The following is a 27,781-nucleotide window of genomic DNA, read 5'->3' on the forward strand; positions in this document are numbered from 1 at the left end:
GCTCTCTCTCGGGACTTTGTTGAAAGTCCTTATCACCCTCTTTTTTGGTTTCAATGCCTCATGGCATCTTCAAACAAAAGAAAACAAATCTCATCAAATGTCGTCATAGGTCATCTAAAGAAGCATAACTCCAGAAATACCGAGCACACACACGCTTAGTGCCCGTTGGAACCGTTAACGCCGTTGACACCGTTGGTCTTGGTTTCCGCGACAGCCTTCTGGAGGGCCTGCAGGACGTCGTTCTTGAGATCCTCGGCGTCCTCGACACCGCAGCTGATGCGGACGAGGTCGTCAAAGATGCCCACCGCCTCACGCTGATCCCGTGGAATACCGGCGTGGGTCATGCTGCTGGGGACCTCGACCAGACTCTCGACACCACCCAGACTCTCGGCGAGGGTGAAGATCTTTGTCACCTGGCAGAAGCGCTCGGCAGCAGCGTGGCCGCCCTGGATGCGGAAGGACAGCATACCACCACCCATGCCGTCGCGGTGCTGCTTCTTGGCGATGTGTCGGTGGGGGTGAGAGTCGAGGCCGGGGTAGTTGACGGCGATGACGAGGGGCGAGGCCTCGAGAGCTGTGGCAACAGCGGTCGCGTTGTGGCTGGCCTCACGAGCTCGCAGGTGCAGGGTCTTGAGACCGCGGTGGGCGAGCCAGCTGTCGAAAGCAGAGGGAACAGCGCCAATGGCGTTCTGGAGGAAGCCCAGACGGGCCTTGAGCTCGTCGCTGTTGAAGGCGGCAACACCCATGACGACATCACTGTGGCCGTTGATGTACTTTGTCACGCTGTGAACGACAATGTCGGCACCAAGGTCGAGAGGGTTCTGGACATAGGGGGAGAGGAAGGTGTTGTCAACGACAACAAGGACGCCGTGCTTGTGGGCCTCGGAGACGACGGCACGGATATCGACGAGACGGAGAGTCGGGTTGCTAGGGGTCTCGATCCAGATCAAGCGGGTCTGGTCGGTGATGTGCTCGGTGATGTCGATCTCGATCTCAGGGGTAAAAGTGACCTTGACACCGTGGGCCTTGGCGACCTGGGTGAAGTAACGGTGGGTGCCGCCATAGACATCAGAGACGGAGATGACATGGCTGCCGGCAGCCAAGCTCTGGAGGATGGTGGCAGTGGTGGCAGAGCCGGATGAGAAGGCGAGGGCGTACTTGGCGTGCTCGAGAGCGGCGACGGCAGCCTCAAAGTTGGTGCGGTTGGGGTTGGCGGAGCGGGAGTACTCGTACTCGCCGACGGGCTTGCCAACAGCAGTCTGGGCAAAAGTGGTGGAGAGGGAGATGGGCTCGATGACGGCGCCGGTAGCGGGGTCGTGTGGGGAGCCGGCGTGGACGGCGAGGGTGCCGAAGGCGTGGACGGGGGACGGCGGGCGAGGCGGGGTGGCCACGGGGTCCGAGTTGAGAGGGATGGCGGACATGATGTTGTTGTTGGAAGGAGATAGATGTATGTCGGTTGAAGAGGAGAGGAGAGAAAGAGGTGAAGAGGCAAGAGGAATAGGAACAGGAACAGAGGGCTGAGTTGATGGACCAGCTGTTATATATGAACTCGACAAGAGCGAGGGCGCCGGGGGTAAGTGGAGGAGGTAGCGGGGCTCAGAAGGAAAACTTGTATGGATAGGTTGCTATGCCGTGTTTCCCCCCTGTCGGGAATGGATATCAACGAGGCCAAGAGCAGCTTCTTAATGCGGCCAAGTCAGGCTTTCCAATTGCAAACCGGCGGCGGTTCCTTTGTTTCCCTTGGTTTGACGCGATCCCGGGTCGAGATGATGCGCAAAAGGCGGTTAACGGAGCGAGGGGGTCCGAGTTCCAGAGGCACGGGAAGCCGTTCGTTCGTTCGTTCGGGAAAAGGTTTCAAATTCTTAAACCTTGACGATCACGTCAACGAGCACTTTTTTTTCTTCTTTTGCAGCAAGGGATGATTGCTTCGAAGGAAAAAAGCAAAGAGAGAAGATGACAATGCAGGTGAAGAGGAGGAAGAAGAAAAAAAAAAGTAAAATTATTTGGCGACTCAGGCGCTGAAAAATGAGGTGCTGGTCTATCGTCGGTTATCGGCTCTCGGTGTATCCAAGTACTTGAACAACCTGGATGGTGGTGGTTGTATCGGATTACGGATCTGAGAAAGAGCCCAAGATTGTGGAATCATTCATCGAAAGGGTCCACGAAGGAAAGAAAAAAAACTGGGTTCTCGTGTGTCTAAATAGTCGTTTCATGTATGATTGATTACACAATTGAATCCATTGTCTTCTCTATTGTTTCCATTCCTTCCCATGTCTACTACAATTTGTAAGTCAGAAGAAAAGAGGCTGATGACTCTTCCTCCTCCCGGCGCCGAGCCAATGTCACCATCCGCGGCGCACCTCAACAAAGATCTCACCGTCCATTCGGGGTTCACTCCCCCCTGCTTTGGAAAGATTAGAGAGTACATGTAGAGTACGGTCTGGATGGCTCGATGGCGCACCTCATCAAAAGTCGTCATTCGTCGCTGGCGTCATGACCCGAGAAGAGGGGTGCGGATTTAGGAAAAAACGGCCGAGGAGGGAATTATCCACCGTGATGCCTCCAGCCCGCCGTCAGGTGAATGGGCGAGAGGAAAACCAATGAATCGACACACACACGACGGCGGCGGTACCGGGTCCGTCGCTCAATTGGACTCAATGACAAATGCAACTGATCTGTAGCTGCTTATTTACACGCCAAGCACCAGGGCTTGTACCGCCTCACCGTCCGTGCCGGGCACGAGTACATTCAAGTCAAATTCTCCTCCCCTCATCCAAAGGGTCCTTGCGGAACCAACATGACCCTGCGCGAATAGAGAACTCCGTCCGTTTTGTGGCGGGCAGAAGCGGCTCATTCGGGCTAATGGTGGAGGGGGCGTGTGTGTACCTACAAGATACCTCCGAATGATGCATCTATCTGTAGGAGCTGCTCTGGTGTGTGCAAGAGGCGGATAGCCACGAGGGGAATGTTGGAGGAGAGAGAGCTGGACTTGCATTACTAAGGTCGGCCTTGTTATGTAAGAACAAGGCAGATAATACGCCAGCTGTGATCGGTGAGAGAGAAGCATCGGTATGTACCATGCGTGTGACTCGTATCATGGACGATGGGAATCTGCGCAGGACAGTTGAACCGCAACTCGGACACCAGGAGGTTTCCATGGCCTACTGTAGTGTAGCTCACGCCCTTGCGTACTGTAGCCCTACTACTGTACCCTGCTACACTGACGTCTGCTGTAGATCTGCGAGTTTATTCTCGTCACAGCCTGGAACACGCCCGAGCAGAAATTGGCTTTGAAATCATGGATGGCATGGGCGATACGGGCCTGGTCGGCATCCGCAAATAGCATCCACGAGCGACTTCCCGTGCAGGGAATGTCGTGGTGTGAACAACCTCCGTCAGAGTGTGGGAGTACAACAAGCCAGCATGATGAATAACGAGTGCTCTTTTTTACTACGTAGTATTTTTTCTTGCTGACTCCCCCGCAAAACTCAGACGCCGAGGTAGCTGCCAAAAAAGGGAGCACCGGTTCCTTGCAGATCGATGTCGTGATTGCTCGTGTCGTCAAGGGAGAGGCGAGTCGCCGTCATAGTCTCGGGTCAGCAGATCTGAGGGTGCTCGGCTTCCCGTAATGGACAAGTCGGGGGCCGGGTGAATTCTAGAACAAACATCCATGGCGGCTGGTCTATCTAAAATGAGATGTGCTTTTTTTATGAGGCCCTTATCACAACACAGATTCGAGATGAGACATATGGAGCAAAGTCCAACGTTCCCCGGATTTGCTTGCACTTGCACTCAGACATGATGCGATGCGATGTGATGCGATGCGCGCCTTTGCTTGCTTGACGCCTTGATGCCTTATCCTCCTGCTTTTCTGCCTTATCCGAGAGTGAGTGTGGAAACCTGGGTCTGCGCGTGGAGCCCAACTGCACCCTTTTTCTTCATTTATTCGTCTACAGCAATTCAGTCATAATTCATACCCACTCTACGAGGCGAGGCGAGTCCGCTCAAGAGCCAAACTGCTTCACAATCTGAGCAACCTTGTTGGCGAGCTCGTCAGCCTCGGAGCGGGTGGCAGCCTCGGCGTACACACGGCATGCATTCTCAGTGCCACTGGCGCGGGCAAAGGAACGGGCATTGGTGTACTTCCTAACACACTGGTCAATCTCATCCTGGGCACCGGCGGGCTGGCTGAGTTTGCGCTCGGCATCCGTGGTCTGGAAGAGGTCCTTGTTGCCGACCTCGACGCGGACGAGACGGTTGGGGAGGTCAGTGTAGGTCATGGCCCAGTCCTTAAGAGTCCATCCCTTGTGAGCGAGAATGACCTCCACCATGAGCATGTCCGAGATGGCGTCGCCGACCGTCTGGTTGATGAGGTCGCTGACAGCCGCCAGCGTCTCAAGCGCATCCTTCTGAGCAGGTGACTGGGGCTCTGTCTCGCGGAAAGCGCGGATGGCCTCCTGGGAAAAGACAACGGTGCCGTGGCCGTTAGCCTCAAAGTAGACGCCGACGTCGAACTGGCAGGCGACGTGGTGCAGGTGCTTAACGCCGGTGGGGGTGCAGACCACAGGGAGCTGAAGGTGCTTCTCGATGTAGTTGGTGCTAGCACCGTTGGCGTAGGCGGTCTGGACGACGCCGATGCGGAGGTCATCAGCAAGGCCAGCAGAGCGGACGAGGTCGCCAATGAAGGAGGCGTTGAGGGACGAGATACGGTCGCCGTCGAGCATGAAGAAGCCAGTGTCAGGGTCGATCCAGTAGTAGATCAGACGGTCGGCATCGCCATCGAGGGAGCAGCAACGGACACCAGGGATAGGCTTGGGGCTGGGAGGAGCTCGCTGCTTGGTCTTGACGTAGTCGGCACCGGCCTGAGACGCTGTTAGCAATTGTGATCTGTACCAGAGTTGAAGCTAGACTTACATCGAGGTTGAGAACCTCAGGGCGAAGCACATCGTCATTGACGACCTTGATATCGGAGCCGGTCACGTCGTGGGGAATGACCTTGAGCAGCTCCGTAAGCTTGGGGCCTCCGACGCCATTGGCGCAGTCGACAATGAGCTGGCCCTGGAGCTTCTTGCCGCGAAGAGCGCGGACAAAGGCCTCGGAGAGCTTCTCGTAGTAACCGGCCTCGCTGACCTTTCCGTAGGCCTTGGGAGTGCCCTCGGTGTTGATGCAGCGGGTCAGGTAGTGAAGCTGGGGGGTGGTGAGGATCTTGTAGTCGGTGTACTCGGTCGAGGTGGCCTCGAAGGCATCGGCGAGGGCAGCGACGAGGGAGTGGCCCGAGGGACGGGTATCACGACCGTAGACAACGCGGCCAGGGGCAGAGAGATCGATCTTGAGCTGCTCAGCGAGGGCCTTGTAGGTGTCGAGGAGCTCCTGGTCGGAGGGGCAGTTGACAAGACGGGTAGCGTAGGCTTCCCACTCCTGCTCAAGCATCTCGCCCATGGGGTCGACAATCTTGACACCGTTGTCAACGGCCGGGTTGTGGCTGGCGGTGATCATAACGCCAATGGCCTGGCCATTGAGCTTGCGGCTGCGCAGGCCCGACAGGAGGCCGACACGGAAGGCGACGCCATCGAGAAGGTCAGCCTTCATGCGGAACCCCGCAGTGCCATACTTGTAAGTATGGTTGGGCACAATAGGGTGCTTCTCAGAAGCAGCGAGGATCTGGCCGTCCATTCTACGGAGGTAGGTCTTGCGTAGATAGGATGGTACAAGGAGGTGAATGAATCGAGAGCTGAGGTGTGAGAAAGGTGAGAAGAAGAGGACACAGCTTACGATGGATTCAGCGCGGTATGGAGCCTCTCGAGCCTGCTCGATGGAGTGCTACGTAGTAAGCTCAAGATGACCAGGACCTCAAGGTGGGGGTGCAGAGAGAAAGGATCGGAACAACCATGGACCCGGCGGCGCAACAGATTTGGCGAGATGCCCCCTTCTGATTGGATGTCTCGAGTCGTCCAAAAAGAGAGACCTCATGATACGATTCGGACCACGCAATATCCGACAAAGGGACAGGACGCCTCAATGCGGGAGGGGAGAGTCCCAGTTTCACGTCGATTGCTCTCGTGGCAATTCTCATCCATCCATCCCATCCAATCGCTACAACTCCATTGTGTGCAATTGCCGTCCTCTGGGCAGCAGGGACCCAGAGCTCGAGGGTCCCTTGAGCTGTCATGTCATGGTTTGAGGAGCCGCCCGTGGGCCACCCCCGGACGGCCTGCGCATTGTTGGCGTGCAATATATCCGACATTCTTTTTGCTATTCCCTTTGTCTCTCTCTCTCTGATGCTCTGATGCTCAACATTTCCTGTCGGCCCGGCCTCCCGCCTGCTGCTCCCATCAGTCCACCTGGCCGTCTACGTGGTTAACGCAGACCCGGACACACAAGGGCTTACAAGGGCACAAGCAGCACCAGCATCAATTTGCTGCTCCACATGGATGCTCCGGCGCCGAAGTCGTCAACATTATGGACACCGACTCGTCCGTTCTGCGTTGCGAGTACCCCTGCTGTGGCAGTGCAGCCTCTCTCCCATTCGCTCCCTCACTGGCTGCCCTGCCGACCGCCCCTCCATGCGCATCCCCATCCCATCCCCATCCATGCGTGCCATCCTCAACTTGTAATCCATCTTTACCAGTGCCAACACCCGATCTCCCCCTTCACCGCAGCTCGCTCAGCTCAGCAGCGCACGCAGGCAGAAACAACCGTGCTCAACCACGCCTTCTCGCCTACGACGCTTTTCTCTCTCTCTTTTGTCTCGACCTTTATTTTTTCTCAGTGTTTGCGTGCGCGTCATGGAACTCTCACCTGAATAATTTCAACACACAATTGCTTCCTCCCCTTTCACCCCAGCTAACCGCACCCGAGGCCTCCTGCCTCTGCGGCCATGCTGCGACTGAACTCACCATCCAGGGTCGAGTCCGTGTGTTCAAGTTGTTTTCTGAGAGCTAGGTGACGACACGTGAAAATCTCGTCTCCCTTACCCCCCCTTTGTACTCGTCCGCTTCAAGATAGTCAACCATGCCGCCTCGTCGCTCTCACAAAAAGTCTCGCGCGGGCTGTCGCAGGTGCAAGAATAGGAAGATCAAGGTATGGCGCAGACCTTTGGACTCATGCTTATCCCTCAAACCTCCAGTATCCATCCGGGCTCCGCTTGTTTACATCTGGGCTGACATCAAACTCTTGTGCCGAAATAGTGCGATGAAGTCCACCCGCGATGCGGCAACTGCGCCAAGCATGGCGTCCCATGCGACTTCAGTAATCCCGATGTCCTCGAACAGCTCACTGCCGCGACGCCTACTGTGAGCGCTGAGAGCAGCATCGGCGCACCAACTCCCTCGCCTTCGGCGACAATCAACGCTCCCAGGACTCCTTTGACGCGTCCACGTGCCCCCTCAAGTCCGGTCAGGGTTCCAAGGCCAAACCCTTCTCCTCCAACTTCTGTTTACTCGCAACCGTCAATAAGCTCGGCAACATCCGATCCAAATCATGGCGACAGAATGCTCGAGTTGCGCCTCATGCACCACTATACAAACGTCACGTCAAAAACCCTCCTGACCAACTCCCCTGCCGCTGAGGATATCTGGCAACGTGCTGTGCCTCAGATGGCATTCTCCGGCAATGGCAAGACCTATCTCGCCGACGCCATTCTCTCCGTCGCCGCACTTCACCTGCGCTCCATGGCCCCTGACGACAAGTGCTTGGTGCGCGCCTCACATGCCTATTCAGCATCCTCACTTTCCGCTTACTGCGCATCGCTGGAAGCTGGCATCACCGCCGACAATGCCGAAGCACTTTTCCTTACCGCGACTCTCATTGCCTTCCAAGCGAGTGCTTCTCGCCTCTTCATTAAGGACGACGGAGATACCGACCCCAGTGACTCGATAAGCAGATATACGCCCCCCCTTTCTTGGTTTCACGCCTTCCAAGGTGTCAAGACTGTGGTCGCAAGTTCCTGGCAGTGGATTTGCCACAGCGATATCGTCAAGGTCGTGATCGATTCTCAGCCAAGTTTCCAGCTCAACCTAAATCCGCGCTCACCCGATTCTTACTTTGGACACATGCTTGAAGGGCTAGCAGACGAGCTCATGAACGAAGATCCCCGCTACGTCGCTGCTACCACTCAGGCGTACTCGCATGCTGTTAGCGTCCTCAACTGGGCTCACAAGAACTACCACGCAGCTGCTGCGCTGGCTTTTCCAGCAACAGTTTCGAGGAGATATGTCGACCTGGTGGATGCCAAGCGGCCACGCGCCCTCGCCATTCTTGCCTGCTTCTTTGCCCTTCTAAAACGAATGGACAATGTCTGGTGGCTACAGGATGTATCTCGGAGAGAGGTGATGGGCCTCGTAAACCTGTTCGAGCCTGGTTCCAAGTGGTGGCGCCATCTCGAATGGCCCATTCGTATTGCCCTGCTTGACGGCAGCACAATACCGCAGGACATCTGGGGCACCGAGTTGGAGGAGCAGGCTCCGGATCAGTCAGAGGTTGTTGGTTCCATGGTCCAGCACATCGAGCTTTTTGCCGGGATGCTGAACCAATCACATGTGCAGCCTCCTATTCCAATCCCAGACGAGGATCTTATCGTGCCCGACTCCCCGGACTGAGGGGGTGGGCTCATGCTCACGAGGCCAAGACAGGGGCTCTGGGGACTGAAGCTGGTCTTGAGCCCCGTCCAGCAGATCAGATCGGCAGTCTTGCAACATATTTTCTTTTAATCATGAGCGCAGCGGATACTGTTCTGGGCGGCCTACCCAGGCTTCAACTCTGGTGGGAGCCGACGGAAAATCTTCAAATTCAACGTTTTTACGACTCACGGCTATCTATTCTTTCGTTTATATACACCCGGGTTATTCCCTAGATGGGGATACTGGTGCATAGGTTTGGAGTTTTATCAGAATCCTGAACGAGGGGGTGTACGGTACCTGGGTCATGGCGCTTCTTGGGATCATATCCCTCTTCGTCTGGGAACGGATACCGCCCCAGGCTGGAGTTCTAAAATCCTCCTAATCAGGTGCGGTGAAGGCGTTTTTCTGGTACGTCAGGACGAGGATGCTTCCTCTATCGAGAGAGACCTCGTGCGTTAGCATTAGGTCAACCTTGTGGAGCAAGCTGGGCTTTAAGGCTGAGAAGTCTAGGTCACAGCTCATCATCTCATCGTCCTCATCATGACCTCTACGAACTTCCAGGCGAGTTCGAGGCCTCGCCATGGAATAGCTCTTTACTCGGGACACTGGGGCGAACATCTTTATGTATATGCCTATAGACGGAGACGGATCCCATACCCATCGTCGAGTCATGTCATATAGCACGTTACTAGGCGAGATACCATGGACATAATGCATAGTACTTTTATGGGTTTGCTGGCCCTTTTCAGCATGCTTCTAGGCTCACAAGATGAAGTGTCTTGATGGCTTACTCTTGTTACTCCCTATCGTACTTCAATTGCGATACAAGGACTTGCTTTCAGCGGAACAGGCACGCAAGATATTGGGCATGTCGGATAATAACACGTTGAATCGCCGAAAGACATGATCTTTGTGTCGTCGCAGCTAGATGATAGATACAAGAGACAAGAATAGTAATGACGAGTTGTCGCTCGTGCATAATAAATCGACACGGCCTTCCTAGGTAGGACCTTTTCCCAGACGCCCAACTCCGAGCCCGCAATGCCGCACATCTATTGCTTTATCCTCTTGGCATCCTCCTCGTCCTCCTCGACCACGTCCTGCTCCTCCTCCTCCTTCTCCTTGCGGCTGCGCTTCAGGCCCTTCATCTTGCGGAGCTGCAGCTCGCTCAGATCCTGCTTGCCCAGGTGCACGCGGCCAATCTTGTCACCCATGGCGTCGGTCGTGATGTTCTTCTTGGTGCGCTCCTCAGTACCGCGGGGCTTCTTCATGGCCTCCTTGAGCATCGACTCATCGGCCTCGCGGATGCGGCCGACGCGGAAGTCCATGCGGGGGCCAATCTCCTCGACCTCGACGCGCGGCAGGCGCTGGCCGCTTCGCTTGGTGCTGATGGTGTAGACACGCAGGTGGATGGCGGGCTTGGCGTCGCCTTCGCCGGTGCTCTCCTCGGCGCTAATGGAGACGATGTACTGAAGACCCTCAACGTCAATCTTGTCGCTGGGCTCGCCCTTGAAGAAGTCGATGAACATGCTCTTTGCGAGGGTGAACTCGTTGGAGACGGGGCTCTCAAAGGCGGTGCCGGCAAACAGCAGCATGGGGCGCAGGCCGATGGCGAACTTTTTGGTCTTGAACTGGGCGATAGTACGGAAGCTCTCGGGGTCGAGGTAGAGCTCGAGCATGTCGAGGGTCTTGTAACCAAAGGTGCGGATAAAGGTCAGGGTGTGCGGGCGCTTCTTCTGGCTGCTGCCAAAGAGGAGCAGGCTGGCGTCGTTCTTCTCCGAGAAGAACTCGAGCGACGCGGTATCGTCAAAGGGGTGGATGGCGTTCTTCTTGGTGAACTTCTTTGCCAGCGGCTGGCGCATCTGGTGCAGGTCGTTGAGGGCGTCCTGGACAATCTGCGAGCACGTCGTTCCACGGAGGAAGAGGCACGTCTTGGGGTTCTCGTTGACCTTGGACTCGCGCTTCTCGACCGCCCGCTTGGAGCGGGCATTGCGGGGTTTGCTGGAGGAGTAAATTAGCTTGCGAGGTACTCAAAAGGGTGCGATTGAGCATACACTTGGCGGAGCATCCTGAAGTGTTGTGGTGAAAGATGTCCTGCTATAACGAGGCTTTCTTGAGGAGGTTGGCTGGCTGCGACGTCTCGCAGAACAGGACGAGAAAAAAAATATCCTTATCGATAAGGCTGCTCCTGTTGGTGCTGCTCACCGAAGAGGAACGGTCCTTCCCAACTTCGGTGAAAGCCCCCTGCACCTGCCGCTTGCCTGATTTGGGCAATACTTTCCCCCGCAGTCACGTGCGATGCCGAAGGGACCTTTGCTGATCGGCCTGCCTACCTAGGTTTCCGAACACGGCATCCGGCGGAGCCTCGGCATTTTCCCCGCCAAACGGTGCCACCTTCTCCAGGCCCAAGACTTCGATCAACTTCGATTTGTAAACGACCCAACCTGCATCGACGTCTCCCCCTCCGCGCATCTCAGGAGCATCGTCGCCAACCATCGCCATCGATTCTTTCATCGCGTATACTTCCTCCCCGATTCGTCCGAACCACCGAAATCAATCGTACATATCGCCAGCGCCATGTCGTTCCTGAGCGGTGGTGCCGAGTGCTCTTCCTCTGCGAACCCCCTCAGCCAGCTTCACAAGCACACACAAAATGACAGAACCCTTCAGCAAGACCGGCTCGTCGGTCGAGGCCCCGGCGGCCAATTAAATGGGTTCAGAAGCCAGAGCGCAAACGCTCCTCAAGACGAGGTATGCCCTCGAAAAGGGCCAATGGACGAATTACTAATGCACATATCCTTGGTATGATAGATGATGAATGGCTTCCTCAACCAGGGTCCCAGCCTTCAGCAAGAGTTTCCTATGCAGCCAGGTCAGATGCCGCTTGGCCCAGCCCAGAGCCACATGCGCGCCAACTCAGCATCGCCAACATGGGCCCCCGACTTCAACGGCCAGGCCGCCATGGAGTCGGCCTTCAAGCCGCCGCCAGCCGCAGCAGCGCATTTCAACACTGACGAGTTTGCCCGTTTCCAGCAGCTAAACGGACAAAGCTCTTCCTCAAGAGCGAGTCCCATGCAGAGCAACGTTCCAAATCAGATGAACCAACAACGACCCATGATGAGCGGCATGATGAACCGACCCATGGGTTATCAACCCATGTTTCAACCCATGTACCAGAACCAGCAGCCTATGCATCAACAACCCCAGCAGGACGTCAAGGGAAAGGGCCGCCTCGTAGAGCTCGACGATCACAAGTGGGAGGAGCAGTTCGCCGAGATGGAGCTGCAGGACAAGGGCAAGGAGAAGGAGCAAGAGGAAGCGACCGCTGCAGAGCGGGAGCTCAATGAAATGGACAAGGGCTTGACGTCCGAAACTAATGAGTTCGGTGACTTTGAATCCATTTGGAAAGGAATCCAAGCTGAGACCGCTGCCAATAGATCCATGGTCAACGACGAGATGTTCGACCAATTCGATACCGAGTGGAGCAACAACATGATGCCCGACTTCGAGGGCATGGGCGACTGGGGCCGCCTCGGCGATCCGGCCGTTGAGAACTACCTATTCGAAGAGGACAACTTCTTCCGCGACGAGAAGAACGCTTTCGAGGAGGGCGTGCGCATCATGAAGGAGGGCGGCAACCTCTCGCTGGCCGCTCTGGCCTTTGAAGCCGCCGTCCAGCAGAACGCCAGCCATACCGAGGCGTGGGTGTATCTAGGAACGGCCCAGGCGCAGAACGAAAAGGAGACGGCGGCAATCCGGGCGCTCGAGCATGCTCTCAAGCTCGACCCCAACAACCTGGCAGCCCTGATGGGTCTCGCCGTATCGTACACCAACGAGGGCTACGACAGCACAGCATATCGCACCCTCGAACGGTGGTTGTCAGTTAAGTATCCCAATATCCTGGACCCCAAGGACCTGCACCCCCCTGCCGAGATGGGCTTCACGGACCGACAGCAGCTACACGACAAGGTGACGAACCTGTTCATCAAGGCAGCACAGCTGAGCCCTGACGGAGAGCATATGGACCCTGACGTGCAAGTCGGCCTGGGTGTCCTCTTCTATGGCGCAGAGGATTATGACAAGGCCGTTGACTGCTTCCAGTCAGCTCTCCACTCCTCGGAACTTGGCACCTCGAACCAGCAGGAGCAGCTTCACCTCCTCTGGAACCGACTGGGTGCGACGCTCGCCAACAGTGGACGGTCCGAGGAGGCCATCGCAGCTTATCAGGAAGCACTGGCTATCGCACCCAACTTTGTGCGTGCCCGTTACAACCTGGGTGTCAGCTGTATCAATATCCACTGCCACCATGAGGCCGCCTGCCACTTCCTGGCGGCCCTGGAGATGCACAAGGCCATTGAGAAGTCCGGCCGCAGCAAGGCCTACGAGATCTTGGGCGACAACGCTGGCAACGTCGACGAGACACTCGACCGCATGTCGGCGCAGAATAGGAGCAGCACTCTGTACGATACGCTCCGCCGTGTCTTTACCCAGATGGGCCGCAGGGATCTGGCCGAGAAGACAGTTGCTGGTGTAGATCCGGACATCTTCCGACCAGAGTTTGAGTTCTGAGGCTAGAGCGGATATTTGGAATCAAAGAGGAGTGTGTCCGTGTTGAAGGGGATGTTGCTTTGGGCTAACTATTGACTTGGGATGTATTGTTGGGACTTTTGCTTGTATCGAATCAGGCTGGGATGTGACATATGAGAGACATACATGACCTTGCAGGTCATTGACGAATATATTATGCAACGTGGAGACCATTGTCTCTGGCAGCGGCACCTGTTATGGGTTAATCGATATGCGTCCCCTCGAATGTTGGTTTTGTGTCTCCATGTTGTCTCCCCCGGAAAGTTGTCTGCAAGTTTCTACATCTCCGTAATTACCTGTGACTAGTGATAACTTCTCGGTCAACCAGTCGGGCATCGACATGAGCGAGCCCCTCATAGCACGCCCCGAGGTGACAATAAGCGTTATATGATCGAGTCAGTTGTAAATAAGCATCGACACGGAGAAGGAGTCAAACGGCTAGCGTACCCCGAAGCCTCCCGGGTATAGGTGATAGTCTTCCACCGAGACTAAGGGACGCACCAGCAGCTTCTTTGCTCTAGTGATTCGGGAAATGTTACCCGACGCCTGTCGCTCTCGGACGAGAGCTTAATAATGTCTGTATCACGGCTGACCGACTATGTATCGCGAGTCAGTTGCTGAGACGAGAGGCTTGCAGATTGAATCCCTGGTTCCTCGACCACAGTCAAGAGGGTGTCATGGCGCAGCGCAATTCCCTCGTTATTCCCTGCAAGCTCGGGCGGGTTCTCTTATTTCTTTCCCCTCTCCGCTAGCTAGCTGCCTCGGCAGTAAGCAGACGCAGAGTATCGCCGTCCACCTTGGGACGGCACTTGTACGCCGGGCTTGGAGGACGAGGAGCTTCCCGTGGTGGATGATCTCTTGCGCGTCTCGTCAAGGCATCCATCCTTGACCAGCCCTAGGCCCGTTTCCTGCCGCGACGTGCGCCATCGCCAGAGGGGACGCATGTCTTGCAAAAGAGGCCCATCCCATGCGGGCGCTATAGAAACTGGATGGTCTCGCGGGAAAGGGACTCGGCCTGAGTGCCGTGGGCTTGAGGGCACAGTACCCCTCTTTCTTCCCCCCTCGGATGTGGAGTAATGGGGCTGAAGAGACGCAAGGGGAGAGGGAGACGAGGCAAGTGAAAAGCAACAAACAGGACGGAAAGTAGCTGGGAAAAGAAAAGTGAGTGAGACAACAGAGCGGAACAGCGAGGCTAGGGCTAGGTTGTGATATTGCGGCATCTTCTGAGTGAGATCACAGTCGTCTCAGGCACTCCGCCGGTTTGATTGGGCCTGACCAGACTTGTCAGAGACAATCTGGTGTACCACGGGATGGATTGCATCCCCAAACCAGGCTAGATGCATAATGTTGCTTTGTTGGAACGGTGAGTGCCGTTCCCATCGTCGATGCTGGTGGTGTATGGAGTACAGTACAAGGTAGGTACCGAACACATACACTCGAGAGGGTGCCGTGACGTCTCCTAGGAGTGCGCATCCGTGTCTGCTCGAAGTCATCTTCACCAGATACAGTAGGTACTGTATAGTACTGTAACCAGGGCCCTCGGCGGCATATCCAGACGCTTGAAGTTTCGATTGAGTTTGATAGACGGCGATCCCCCAACGGCCGGGTCCTCGGGTCGGCGCAAAACTTCAAAAAGTCGAACCTGACGGGCATACAGAAGAGGGATAAGAGAGAGCACCATCAAGACATCTTGACGCCATGAGGGGAACAAGGTGGGTAGAAACAGACGGCTCTCCGAGGCATGCTGGTGGAGATAGAGGGCGTTGAGCTAGTCGTCTTGGGACAGGGGGGGGGGGGCTTGGCCTGCTTCCCAAGTGCTTGATTGAGTGGCGGATATGATGCTGACTAGCCCATCGCGTAAACTGTCCAGGAAAGTCCGGGGTAGGGAGGATACTGTGCTGCGAGCACGATCGACATCGATGTCGTGCTGCGCCGATGATTCATGCTCGCTCGGTGACCAGAACTGCCGCCCGTTCGTTAAACAAGTGAAGGAAACACATACCTTCCGTGGGCGGGTATATCGAATTTATCAAGCTTGCCCTGGGAGATCTGGCCTGAGACGATATACCGTCGAGTCCTCTCGTCTCGGCGACTTGTGTTCAAGACTCGGTCCGCCTTGAGACGGTATCTAGATACTGATCCCCTTGCCCCGCGACATATCTTTGCCTTGACCAAAGCAGTCTAGAGATGCCGCCATTTCGATGAGACATCTCCACCGCAGGCTAGTAACTGACAGCCAGCCTGCAGCGTGGTAGGTATCCCTTCAGCACAGGTAGACAGTCCATTCTTCACCATGCCTCTTGTCTCCCGAAACCTGTCGGGCCTCACGCCTTCATTCATACTCTGTGGCCGTTCCATAGCATCGTCACTGGAAGATTCCATCCCGCTTCTTCAACGGACGCCAAGTCAAAGCAAGCTCGAGACCTCGCCATGGTAAAATCCTGTCGAAATCTTTCAGTACGTGCCTGCCTCGGGCTAGTCCTCAAGTTACGTCTTTTGCCCAAGCCCGGGTGAGCTTCCGAGTGCAAGTCCACTCACAGATCAGGCATCCCGAGCATCTGGATCCAAGAGACCATTCCACCCTTCACACTTAGGGAACCGTGCGTCAGTACTGTACTGTACATACCCTCTACTTCGCCTTCCGTAAACGAATAGACGTGATAGTCGTTGACCAGGGTGTATTGCTTCAACAAAAAGAGAGTTTGTGCGGGCACCCGGCTCCCCGCTGTGGATGAGGGTTGCTGAGCGAGATTGGTGGAATCCGAGGTCCCCCTCTTCTGATGGAGACAAACAGGAGGTACTTTGTGCAACCATGGAAAGCTGAGCACGCTCCAGATCTCGAGTCTCTTGTCCCGCAGGATCGAGAAAGGGCCATCTGCCTGGGCGTCTGGGCTTCCAGCCATCCCGTCCTTCCCTGTCCGGTTCTGGCGAGGTTGTACCCACCACCGTGTCAGTGCGCAGCGCCAATCTGATGCCAATCTGATGAGTAGCAAGTCCAACACATGATGAACATGGAAATAGCACGGCGGAGGACCCAGACCCGTCGACGTGCTGCTTGAATCACTACCCGAGCGGACAAATCGTTTGTTACGTTGGGAACGCAATGTATAGCCAACAACAAGCGAAGCTGTGTGTAAGAATGCAAGTTTGTGCTGCTGTTGTGCGAGTTGTCTAGTTTCGCGAGCGGTGTATGCACTGTGACAGCATTGGTAGTAGTGCAACATGGTGAAGTAACACGACGCCTCAAGATATGGGACCTGCTCAGTGGGTGATCCAGAGTAGACGCGGCCAGACCCATGATTGCCAGGGCTGGCCGGTTCAACCTCGAATACCGATACATGAATCATGGAACGAGATTAGGGAAGGCTTGGCTGGATCTGTCGCGTCTTGTTGACGGGGCGAATCTCGAAGACGGCGCCGAGCAAAGCTGCGGATTGGAGATATCCATGATAGCATAAAACGAACAACGGCTATGGACTCGACAATGCCTTGCTGGGCGGTGCTTTGTCGAATCGTATCCCGGTGACAATGCGCCGCTCTGCGCTAGTTTCAGCGAAATCTCTGGTGGCTTGCCCAACAGCTCGAATCATCACTCTCCCTGACGACAGCGATTAACGAGTCATCCCTAATGCGCGTGTCTGCTGAAATCCCACATGACAAGTCGGATTTCGAGACATGAGAGCATCTTCCACTTCAGCTCATCTGGCATGATGAGGGACCTGCTCGACAGAAGGGCCGAGGATTGACAAACACGGGTGAATGTCGATCACTCATGCCATGGCCAATGTGCCTGTCTCGAAGGACCAGCAATGCAGGCGTAGCTGTCAACCACGGAGATGGTGGCATTTGTAAACCACCCTATGAAACCTGCTCCTGGGACCTTCGTTATTGTCGTCCTCCTCAGGTTTGGTCGGCCTTGTCTGGGTTACCGAATGAGAGAAACCGCCAAGGTTGCTGCTCTTGGAAAACTGCGGGTTGTGAGTCTCACGCAGACCCCAACTTGTGGAAACCACGGCCAAAGTTTGAGGTCAGCAAAATCTAGAATAGGGCTGAGAGGCTTGTGAAGTCAAAAGGGAGGCCAATTCGATTCCTGGACCTACAAACAAGATGGTGAATCCGAGTGTCTATGAACCCAACCAGCTTGAGCGCAGGGGTTTGACTGCTGGTTTGGGAGCGTCTAGCTGAGCTTCGTGGTGTTGTCATACGGGGGTAGAAGGATCGAGTATGTACCGGAAGTTTGGAGGAGCTGTCTCATCTGATAGACGGGCGATTGATTAATGGGACAGCAAGGCAAGGGTGAAGATATCACCGTAAGGGGTGTGTGAGACTCGCAAGTTGGGCCAAGGCATGGCGGATAGCTGATTGCCCGAGCCAGTGGCTCAACGGATGGATCCATCGTCGAGACAAGCCGGGGAGAAGCCGTAATGGAGCCGGAGTGGGTAGCGCTGTCGGGTCATGGAGAGAAGGGGATGTTTCTCCCGCTTTTTGTGCAAGCAATGCTCATGCCACAGCGATCTAACCGCTCCTTTGGCGAGGCTCGGGTTGCACAGAGCAAACGCACGGGTGTGTGGGGGGGCGGCCCATGCTGCGCTTTCAGATATATTCGGCGGGTGCTAATGACGGGAGCCGGAGGAAACTATCATGGTCAGCTTGGGATCCATGTGTAGTAGAGTGGTCACCATACCCGTGTTTCTTGAGTACCCTCCTGTTTCGGCATGACTGCTCGAGTGAGGTTTGACTGGCTGTCACCTCATCACCACGTGGAAGGGGAATTTGTTGCTTCTCCACCGGCAGTTATGGAGGCTGAGATGCAGGGGCTCACCGAACGATGTGCCCTCCATGCATATCAGGTTAAGAGTGTTGGAATTCGCAACAAAGTTCATTGCGCTTTGACGCAAATCGCACCGCTGCTGTACGGAAACCCATTTTCAGTTACACCCAGCCACGGGCCATCTGAAAGAGGCGCCGATCGCCGATGGGAGCGCGCTTGGGTGGTGTTAGTCGAGAGAGAGGTAATGAGGATCCCCGGAAAGAATCCCCCGTCGGGACAAGTCAGGCACATGGGTCCAAGGGTTTGGGGCCGGCGTGAAAAGCACGCGAGGGGTTTCTTGTCGTGGGATTGCTAGAAGCGCCAACTGGCACTCCATCTTCTTTGCTTGTGTGAGCGAGGAGGAGGTTGGGTTGGACAGGCTTGCTGCCACCGCGTGGGCGGCACGACGACAAGGTCGTTGGAGGCTGTTGCTCTGAGTTTGCACCATGTCTCGGCACAGTTGGCTGCCATGCATGATCAGCCAGGCGGTTTGGCGTCGAAGAGAAATTCAGGGGTTGCTATGCGGATATTCTGATGAATGTTTGTTGGAAATTGTGCAAAAAGCAAGCTGCCCACGACCGTAGGAGCGACTCTTGCCATATTATTCTCTGGTTGATAACCAATTGGGCTATCAGCAGTAGGACGACTGGCGAGATACGAGACGGGGGATCGAGACACTGTCTCGGCGGAAAGACAACTGAATCTCTTGCATCCTCTTTTGCTGGGGGATATTGGAGAGATGGATCTAAGTTGTGAATGGCTATTGGTACTGAGAGGAGATCTTAGATGGATGGATGTCCAGAGAATGAGATTGCGACTCAGGGGTCGCTCTTGCTATGAACGTTAGAGAGAAATGCGCACTGTAAAACAGAGCGATATGTTTGCGCCATGTACAGTGTCAATCCGAGTTTTCGGAAAGAGATGCACATCGCACTGTGCAAGGACTCTGATCCACGCTGCTCCTTCTCGCTCACAATCAGTTCGACCTCGTGCTTGTCGGCCGATCTCATCAATCGCCAGACCGTTTTTCTGTTTGAGTGTTTTCTTTTTCTAAATTGTTTGCTTTGGCCTGGCCTGGCCCTGTTTCCTTTCTTTTCTTGTCCCTCTGCTTCTGGCCACCTCAGCACACCCACATCAAGCCTTGAAGGGTATCCTTGTCACCGAGACGGCTTGGCCCATCGAGATTGACGCCCTCCCTGGTCGCGCCGGTCACCAGGGCGGCTAGATCTTTTGCGTGCGCTTCCTCCATCCGCGTCCGCGCACGTGTCGGGGAGCAGGAAAAGTCAAAGGTGACCGACGCTGGGTTGACGCAAGCAGCAAAGATTAACCAAGACTGAAGCCTGTACAGGCATAGTCTCCCTTGCACAACCTACATAGTGCTGTTTCAAGCTGATAGTGGGCGGCAGCTGAATAAATGGCTTTGGCAAGAAATCAGGTACGACACCACGCTGCGAGCGACAAGTATACGGCGACAGCCATCTTGAGGTATCCTTCAGGTATCGAGTACCTCGGCGCTGCCACATGGCAGCTCACGAACACCGCGCGGCAGCTGTACCTTTGCACATGCCAACGACATCTTACATGAGATGAGGGCGGGATGGAGACAGTACGTACTCTGCAGGCAAACGACGGAACCAATTGCTTCGCGGCGCTATCCTCTCGACAAGATGCGCCTCACGTGGCGGCGGAAGATCGCGCATGTGGTGCTGGGTTGTTTAGTCGCTCCACCTATCGCTCATCAAACAACGGGGTCGAGCCAAGCGAAGGTTCCAGCTGGGGTGCGCCGGGGGAAAAGACTGGGGGTGAGACGGAAGGAGGAACAAAGCTTCACCAAACGAGCCAGTCCGGTACAAGACAAAGGGCATGGGCCCCTAGACAATTCTTGGACCTCGCGGCATGGGCCTCCAAGTCCATGCTTTTTGATGGAGCCATGGATGCGCTAGTCGACGACGCACGAGGTGCCCCGGCTCGGTGCAAGCCACACACCCACACGTTTTCCAGTCCCGTTTCTTGGGCTGACGAGCATCTCAGCATTGCACAGCGCACCCCAGAAATCGTCCACGCAGTGCAAACAGACAGCACACACGAACTTCCCGAGGTCTAGGGATCCTAGCTTGCTCAACCACAAGCTCCAGCAACCCGCAGGCACTGGCCTCGTGGTGGCCCGACAGGATGTTGCCAGTTGCTGGGAACATGGGCTTTGAAGAGTTTTCTCTTCCTGTTGTCATGTCCTTCGATTTGATGAATCTTGCTTTGAACGTCGCCCATCGTCCCATCCTTTAAGGTGACCGCGTTAGAATGGACCCTGTCTATTCCTCAGCGGCAACATGTCGGCAACAAGAACGTGCTTCATCTTAACCATCTGTACGGTACTGGGTCTTTCGCGACGACGGCCAAAAGGCGGCATGTGGGTGAAGGCATCCCGCGTGGAGGTAGTTTGGCAGGCTATTAGTGAACTGCTTACTGTACTGCGATGCCTCTAACTGGGCGGCTATCTAGATACTGACGCACAGGCAAGACAAAAATGGCCACGCTCAGAGGGATCGTGTCGCCACCCTTGCGGTTTCGATGAACAACCACCTTCGAGATTGTCCCATGTCAAGGTCATAACTTCACTCTGCAAGATGTAAGCGACAAGTGGCTCATAGCTAGCTGGCTTGTTTACTGCAGGCAGTATTGCACAGACATCATGGAGTCTGCTCCTCGGTCCGTTGCATGCAAACAATTGCAGGTTTCCCCTCTTTCGCAGAGGTTCCCGTCTGAGCGGCTGGACGAAGGGAATAATAACAGGGTCTGAGCTGCATCTTTTCCCTAATGTATCCCGCCATGTCCTCCGACCGGGACTGCCATATGTCTCTCAGTGCAGCGTTTCGGAGATTCAGCCTTGGCATTGAGATGGACATGATGCCAGAACCCGCTCATCGCCACTCTTCCTGGGCTGGGCATCATGTCGTCCGAGTAAGGGACCTTGGCCGGAAGCAGAGGTCAGTTGCGTATCGCACTGTACAGTACCTGAGGCTGGCTGAGGTCAGACGAGGCCAATACGGCGCCTTGATGGTGCCCTCTTCCGTCTTCTGTCCGGTGGGAGCGCCTCCACGATCTGCATCCAATGCTCTCCGCACTTCCACGTCTTGAAGGCCGTGGCAGAACAAGGTTTTCGGGGGGAGCCAGAGGGGAATGAACAAGGGCTCCACGGGTGGAGAGTGGCTTCACAGACCGTGGGACCGCACGCCCCAGCAGTCCATCAGTGACTGAAGCTGGCGACACTCCCAAGAATAGCGTGCTGCCGGTCGGGGGTATTGAGTCGTGGCCGGGTACTTTGACACATGGAGCCGTATCCCTGTGGGGGCTACGAAGAAGACAGGTACACGATACGGGCCGAGTCCCTCATGGCTGCGTTTCAGGGCTGCATTGGACCGCCGTTCAGGGCACTTGGTCGCCCGTGTGAGCCCTCAGATGCGCCCATCCTTGGACTCGCGCCGAGTCTTGGGTACTGCAGACGGGGGTATTTCAGCTGAAGGTTTCTCGCGCCAGTAGCGGTTGCTTGTCGACCCCAGGTACTTGTGGCTGCGAGTCCACGCGCGCGGACCACGCATTCGAGTGCACCATGACCAGCAGGGACCGCCCCCCCGGGCACGGCATGGGCGGGAACCTGAAGTGATGCTGTACTTGGCCACGCTATCACAGGTACCTCGAGTACTAGGCACAGGGGGTGCACATTGAGCATAGCACAGCACAGGGAGGCACTTGCTGGAGAGGAGATGGACGGGGCGCCCAGTTGCTGAGGACAGAGTCCACTGGGGACCTAGTCTGGCTGCCCGCGGCCGCCCGCTGCACAGGCCCTAGCTCCCCTACGGCTTCCACTGGGGTTTTGGCATCGCGCACTGGCAGCCAGCGCAGGTCGTTTGCTGTGCGCTCAAAGGATGGGACATTAGCGATACCGCCATGATCGCTGCTCTCAGGTACCACACGCATGTCTCTCCCAAGTCTCTCTGTCATTCATCAGTCCCGTCCTGTCCTGCCCATCCTCGATCCATCCCATCCCTCCCCATCTCTTCTCTCTGCGGGTGGCCCAAGACCCCTCCCAACCACTCGCTCACTCGCACACTCTCCCTCTCTCGAGGTGGCTCTTTTCTCACGTTCTCCCACAAGTCACACCCACACCCATGCTCAAGTCCTTCTCCTCCTCCTCCCCTTCCTCGCCCGCCTCCGTCACCTTCACTAGGGTCCGTCTCGTGTGCAATTTTCCTTTTCCTTTCCTCACAATCCGCCATTACTACCACGCATCCTTTCGCCGGCTGCTGTCACCATCATCGTATTTCGACCCTGTCCTGGGGCTCTTGCGCTGATACGCCTGGCTCTCATCTTAAATCGCCGCCCTGTCGCGCTCCTCTCCCCGAATACCAGTTCTCAGCTCTCGACAATCGCCTCGCTGCACCGCCGCTACCTACTTGCCTCCTCCGTACGGCCTCGGTCTCGCCGTGGCTGCGACGAACCGATCCCCCCCATTTTATTCAGGAGACAACCCTTGGCTTTTCTGGCGACCGGATTGACCCTGTCCTCCACGCGACCCGTCTGAGTATCGCCCTGCCGTATTCATTCCAAGCTGGCGTTGGCCTTGTTATTCCCGTCCTCAATCTCGGCCAGCCATGGATGCCCATAGCCAGCAACGCCCACCGGCTCCCAAGTCAGCTGGACTCACCAACATCCTTAACAGCGAGCACGCATCAGCTTCCGCCCCTAACGGCCCTCCGCATATGCGAGATTCGGGCTTCTACTCGAATGCAGACGCCTCCAGTAAGCGTACGCTGCTCGTCGTTGTTTGCGCCAATGGCCCAGCTCCTTTACTGACCCGACTCGTCTAGACACATCTGCAGCCTCCTTCAACGTCAACGGCCTGAGCCCAAGCGGCTCTGGCTATCAATCGTCATCGCAAGACAAGACCCCGTCGCCGATCGCCTCCAACATGGTTCCTCATGCGCTCGTATCGCCCTCGACGACCAACATGAGCGTCGCTGCCATGGTATCCCCCAGCACACCTGGCAACCTCGATCCGCGTCGGGACCGGCCCACCTCGATCGAGTCCAACGGAACTGGCCCTGTGATGGGCGAGACGCTGGCTCCAGGAATGAGTGGCCTGCGACGGGAAAGCGTGGATAGCCGCATTAACCAGGGCTTCAGTGACATGCGACTTGGCAATTCGCCCTATACATCCAACAACCCTTCGACCACATCCATCCAGAATACCCTTCACACGCAGCGGAACCCGCATCACCTTTCCGTTCATCGCATCTCAAACGGTTACCAGCCCAGCGCAGAGCGAAACCCCGAGCCTAAGACGATCAAGACTGCACCCGCGATTACTGGTCCCGCGACAGGGCACATCGCCCGAGCGGCAGAGCCTACCAAGGGTCAAGCCTGGGCTTTCCCAGAGGAAGAAATCCAACGTGTCGGCGCTCCCCAGTACAATGATTCAAGGCGTAGCAGCATCACCGAGTCGGTCGCCAGCAGCCAATTCACGACCGAGTCGCGCCTACCGCCCGGCCAGCGACGATTGAATGAGGGCGAGTTCTCACGCATGTCCAACGCCTCGGATTTCCTGCCAGTCCACCACCACTCGATGCAGCACAAGCAACTGAGCGATCTCCAAGCAGAGGAAGGCAATGGACCCACCGGCTCCCAGCCCTACAGCAGAACCCCTGAGCTCAGAGTCAGCCACAAGCTGGCAGAACGAAAGAGGAGGACGGAAATGAAGGAGCTGTTCGATCAGCTCCGGGATCTAATGCCACAGGAGCGCGGCTCCAAAGCATCCAAGTGGGAAATCTTGACAAAGGGTGAGCATCTTGTCTCTGCTGGCTTTCAGGGATAGTATTGCTAACACCGAGACAGCCATCGCCGAGCACCAGAGACTCAACGATCACAACCGACTTTTGCAGTCGCACTACAACACAGCAATGGCAGACAACGAGATTCTACGTCGAGAACTCAACGCTCTGCGGATGGAGGGAGTGCAGCTACGGGGAGATATCAACTCATCCTCGGGTCACCCTCCTCCACCACCACCACCGGCGGCACCTCACTCTGGACCGTACCCTTCTGACCCCTACGCCAGTTCGACACGGCCGGAGCTGCCGCCTATCCGTTCGCTCAACAACGGACCAGACTCGATGACGGGCGTTCAGTACGATACCCCTCGTGTCAACGGTTACCGCCAGGAGAGGTACTGAGCCAAGTGACTGCACTGCACTTGGCTGATGAACCACCCATGTCGACACACGATGTGCATCATTTTATTTTGTCAGCCACTTAACGAATGAATGACGGTGAAAAAGTTATGATACTTGGGCACCAGATACCCACGCGAGATGCGGCACAGGGATCCATCGCTGGACTCGGTCACAACCGCTGCCGCCATCGTCACCGACGCCCGGAGCCTTGAGCTCACTGTGCTATTAGATTTCTCCTTATTTTGTCTGCTCTCTGGCCGGCACTGCTCTCGGCCAGCGTCTCACGGCAAACGGACTGTGGACTTTACCTTTTTTGTGTGTCATTTTGTCGATGCCCTGTCCAGTCATTTTTAGTCTTGTTTCTACATTTACCACCTCGACAACAGACGAGGTTGTTGGGAGTTTTATTTGTTGCTCATTCGGGAAAGGGAGGCCATTAATCGCGTACGGGTACAATGGGGTTGGCCGGGAGGGAAATGTTCGGACATCTGGTTAAGAAGGTGACGGGCGGGAGGTGAGATTGGGGTGGCGCGGGGGTGTTGCAGGGCGTATATACCCATTTTAAAGAAGGTAAGGAAGGTCATGGATGTTTAAAGGGGACCGAGTAGTCGGTTCAAGCTGGTTTGAATGGGGATGGGATGGGATGGGATGGGATGATTGGTGATGACTGGGAAAGGGGCTTGCTGTGCGGCGTCGGTGTCTCTGCCTCGGAAAGGGATTAATCCGCAGGAGACGAGATTTCAATAAGACGTGATTAAGAGTTACAGTACTCCAGAAAGCCCCGTTCTTTTCTTGTGGTGGTGGATCATGAGACGAAAGCAAAGGCGAGACGTCGCATGTCGTGATGACGTATGTATTTATAGGTATTCCACCAGGAAGGATCCGATAAGATATGTAGGTAGCGTATCGTGAAAGGATTTGACAGCTCACAATTGACACGGCGCTAATGCCAACCTACACAAGACGGATGTCTCCAGACTGCTCCGGGGGAGCGAGAATGCATATTCGGGTCGGGGTGGGCGGCGGCGGAGTTGCGGAGTTGCGGAGTTTACGGGCGGAGGCTTTTCGTCCGATTCGGCCGGAGACATGCTGGGTTCGGGGCAACATTGGGGCCGGCCCGTGTGCTTACTGCTTGCATCAAAGTCCGCCAACTTGGCTCATTCTTATTGAAGCAGGTCCCGCATGCTCCGACGCCGTTGAGAACTCCGACTCTTGGACACTCTTGGTTGGAAGAGAACCTGGTCACAGTCACCGCCCTACTGCTGCACATAAGAGGCACTGCTCTCTTTGAACAAGAAGAAAAAAAGATGGACTCTTTCAGTCCGCTCGCGATGCGGAAGATGGACCGCGCTGCAGCATCGAGACAAAAGAGCTGCAACGCCTGCGTCAGAGGAAAGCGCAAGTGCGACAAGAAGATTCCGCGGTGCACACGCTGCGCGGCCAAGGGCTTGGACTGCGTGTATCAGAGGTTGCCACCGGGGGCGAGCTTTCACGACGAGGATATCGGAGGCGGAGCGACAGCAGCAAACAACCTGTCGAACGAGGTGCCCGATTTTGATATGGGCTTTGATATCAACAGCAACCTAGGAGCATCAAGTGCGAGTGCAAGCACGGCGACGACGACGCCCGAGAGCCTGGGTACAAACGTTTCTTCTATCCAGCTCGACTCTCCCCTCGACTTTTCCATCATCGACCACCTCATGGCCAACGACTCAACGGCCGGGTCCGAGCTGTGGAACCTCGGCGACTATGGCAGCAGCAAGATGGATATTCCACCGGTGCCGGCGCCGGCACCCCTCGTGTTGAGGGACATGTCGCTTCTGGAGCAGGCGCAGCACTGCATGACAGACTTTAACCCCCTCGACGTGCACGATAAGCGCACCCGGATAGGCTTTGTCGTGGACGCAGTGAGCCATCTATACCAAGACTTTGCTCGCACGCGCACGCTGCCGTTTATCCATCCACGACTCTACGGCTCAAGCCTCCCGCGGACCATGATAGCGGCGTTTTCAGCAGCGTCAGCATACGCAGCACGTACACCCGAGAACAAGGCGTGGGTGTACAAGCTCGTGACGGACGTGGCCAAGGACATCCACCTCGAAGGCGAGCGGGCGTCGACGCCCCTGGAGAAGCTGGCGCGCGTGCAGGCTCTGGTGGTGCTCGACTCGATCCGCATGTTTGACGGCGACATTACTCTGCGAGCGGCGAGCGAGCGAGAGGCGCCGCAGTGCCTGGCGTGGCTGGGCGCGCTGGAGGAGCTGAGGGCTGAGCTCGAGGGCAAAGACGATTCGATCTCCTCCTATTCTAGGGAAAAGCCGCCGCCGTCGTGGGAGGTGAGTACAGTAAATGCATGTGGCGTGAAGCTTGCTTGCTGACGTTGACGATGCAGGGTTGGATGCTCCTCGAAAGCATACGCCGAAGCCTCATGATGGGCTACTCTTACTTGTGCGTGACATATATCTTGAAGTCTCAAGAACGTGCGTGACTCGATTCTCCTCTACCCAGTTTGCCTCACCTCTAACGCCTATACAGCACCGTACACAATCTTCGAGTCCCCCTTTGCCTTTACAGCGTCCAAGTACCTCTGGGAGGCCGACTCGTCCATGAACTTTTTCCGGGCGTGGCAGACCAAGCCGCAGTTCCGCGTGGCAAACATGGACTTTAGAGACGTGTGGCTGCATGCGCAGCCCGGGGACGTGGACGACTTTACGAGGCTGATGCTGACTGCGTGAGTTTTGCCAAGAAGCGTTGTTGAGGAGTGTGTGCATGATTCTGACCGTGATGCAGGCAAATGGGTCCCGACGCCATAGATAACTTTATGCATGGCAACATTTCAAACATTTCTGTGGCCGTTTGAGCACGAGTTTGATCTGGCTTTAGGTTTAAGGAGTTGGGAGGGACGGAATTGGTTCGAGAAACCTGGAGTTTACGATATCTGATTTTAGTAACGACGGTATAGAGAGCCTCATGATGGACGAGGTCCAAGGGATATTATTGACACAATCTGACTTGATAGATTCGGGTATTTAACTGCGGGCCTGTTCAACAAGAACTGCATCTGCATTATGCAAACTATCACGGCGTTGACTATATTTTCTTCATGGAACATGTGAGAACCTTGATCCTCCTTGTCAAGGTTGTTGAGGCAGGAGAATTGGGTCACCGAAAGTCGATGGAAGGTGCGGCCGGGACGACGCAAAACAATGCAAGAAGGGAAGGTACGATGTGCAATCTAACTCCAGGGCTATTTATTCCTCCTTCTTCACTCTTCTCTTCTTTTTTCTTCCACTTTCATACAACTATCCCCATTCAGCATCTGCTTACTATCGCTGAGGACACTCGCCATCATCACAGCTATTCAACATGGACAACGCACACTCCAAGGAAAGACATACCTCGTTTCCCGAGTTCCAGTACTCGAATCCCGAAAACGAATCGCAAATGCCTGACCAAGAGCCCAACCAACCACCGTCAGACAAGGCCTCTCACCAGATGCCACCTCGCACCACCGGCACCTGGCCCTACTACCCTTTTCCCTA

At 55.8% G+C, this 27,781-nt stretch overlaps 7 protein-coding genes across 7 annotated transcripts; 4 read left to right on the forward strand and 3 right to left on the reverse strand.

The window, feature by feature from the left end:
* Positions 1–155: 155 nt before the first annotated feature.
* On the reverse strand, positions 156–1,421 carry NCS57_00066000 (Cystathionine gamma-lyase; the record flags this gene model as incomplete). Its single annotated transcript, XM_053050743.1, has 1 exon — positions 156–1,421. The coding sequence occupies one exon, from the start codon at positions 1,419–1,421 to the stop codon at positions 156–158; it is 1,266 nt and encodes a 421-aa protein (XP_052919258.1).
* Positions 1,422–4,004: 2,583 nt separating this feature from the next.
* Positions 4,005–5,778, reverse strand: NCS57_00066100 (Phosphoacetylglucosamine mutase; the record flags this gene model as incomplete). The annotated part of the gene is made up of 2 exons (XM_053050744.1): positions 4,915–5,778; positions 4,005–4,862 (listed from the first exon to the last, which is right to left on the reverse strand). The coding sequence occupies exons 1-2, from the start codon at positions 5,671–5,673 to the stop codon at positions 4,005–4,007; spliced, it is 1,617 nt and encodes a 538-aa protein (XP_052919259.1). The 5' UTR covers positions 5,674–5,778.
* Positions 5,779–7,011: 1,233 nt separating this feature from the next.
* NCS57_00066200 (uncharacterized protein) lies at positions 7,012–8,597 on the forward strand (the record flags this gene model as incomplete). Its single annotated transcript, XM_053050745.1, has 2 exons — positions 7,012–7,080; positions 7,188–8,597. The coding sequence occupies 2 exons, from the start codon at positions 7,012–7,014 to the stop codon at positions 8,595–8,597; spliced, it is 1,479 nt and encodes a 492-aa protein (XP_052919260.1).
* Positions 8,598–9,670: 1,073 nt separating this feature from the next.
* On the reverse strand, positions 9,671–10,746 carry NCS57_00066300 (Ribosome production factor 2-like protein; the record flags this gene model as incomplete). The annotated part of the gene is made up of 2 exons (XM_053050746.1): positions 10,673–10,746; positions 9,671–10,619 (listed from the first exon to the last, which is right to left on the reverse strand). The coding sequence occupies exons 1-2, from the start codon at positions 10,684–10,686 to the stop codon at positions 9,671–9,673; spliced, it is 963 nt and encodes a 320-aa protein (XP_052919261.1). The 5' UTR covers positions 10,687–10,746.
* A 449-nt stretch (positions 10,747–11,195) lies between these two features.
* NCS57_00066400 (uncharacterized protein) lies at positions 11,196–13,187 on the forward strand (the record flags this gene model as incomplete). The annotated part of the gene is made up of 2 exons (XM_053050747.1): positions 11,196–11,369; positions 11,430–13,187. 2 exons carry the CDS (start codon positions 11,196–11,198, stop codon positions 13,185–13,187), a joined length of 1,932 nt encoding a protein of 643 aa, XP_052919262.1.
* A 9,477-nt stretch (positions 13,188–22,664) lies between these two features.
* Positions 22,665–24,242, forward strand: NCS57_00066500 (BHLH domain-containing protein; the record flags this gene model as incomplete). The annotated part of the gene is made up of 3 exons (XM_053050748.1): positions 22,665–22,818; positions 22,881–23,849; positions 23,905–24,242. The coding sequence occupies 3 exons, from the start codon at positions 22,665–22,667 to the stop codon at positions 24,240–24,242; spliced, it is 1,461 nt and encodes a 486-aa protein (XP_052919263.1).
* A 1,307-nt stretch (positions 24,243–25,549) lies between these two features.
* Positions 25,550–27,099, forward strand: NCS57_00066600 (Zn(2)-C6 fungal-type domain-containing protein; the record flags this gene model as incomplete). The annotated part of the gene is made up of 4 exons (XM_053050749.1): positions 25,550–26,575; positions 26,632–26,719; positions 26,775–26,970; positions 27,030–27,099. The coding sequence occupies 4 exons, from the start codon at positions 25,550–25,552 to the stop codon at positions 27,097–27,099; spliced, it is 1,380 nt and encodes a 459-aa protein (XP_052919264.1).
* Positions 27,100–27,781: the final 682 nt, after the last annotated feature.

This window comes from Fusarium keratoplasticum, chromosome 1 (assembly GCF_025433545.1).
Source record: "Fusarium keratoplasticum isolate Fu6.1 chromosome 1, whole genome shotgun sequence".
Taxonomy (NCBI): Eukaryota; Fungi; Ascomycota; class Sordariomycetes; order Hypocreales; family Nectriaceae; genus Fusarium; species Fusarium keratoplasticum.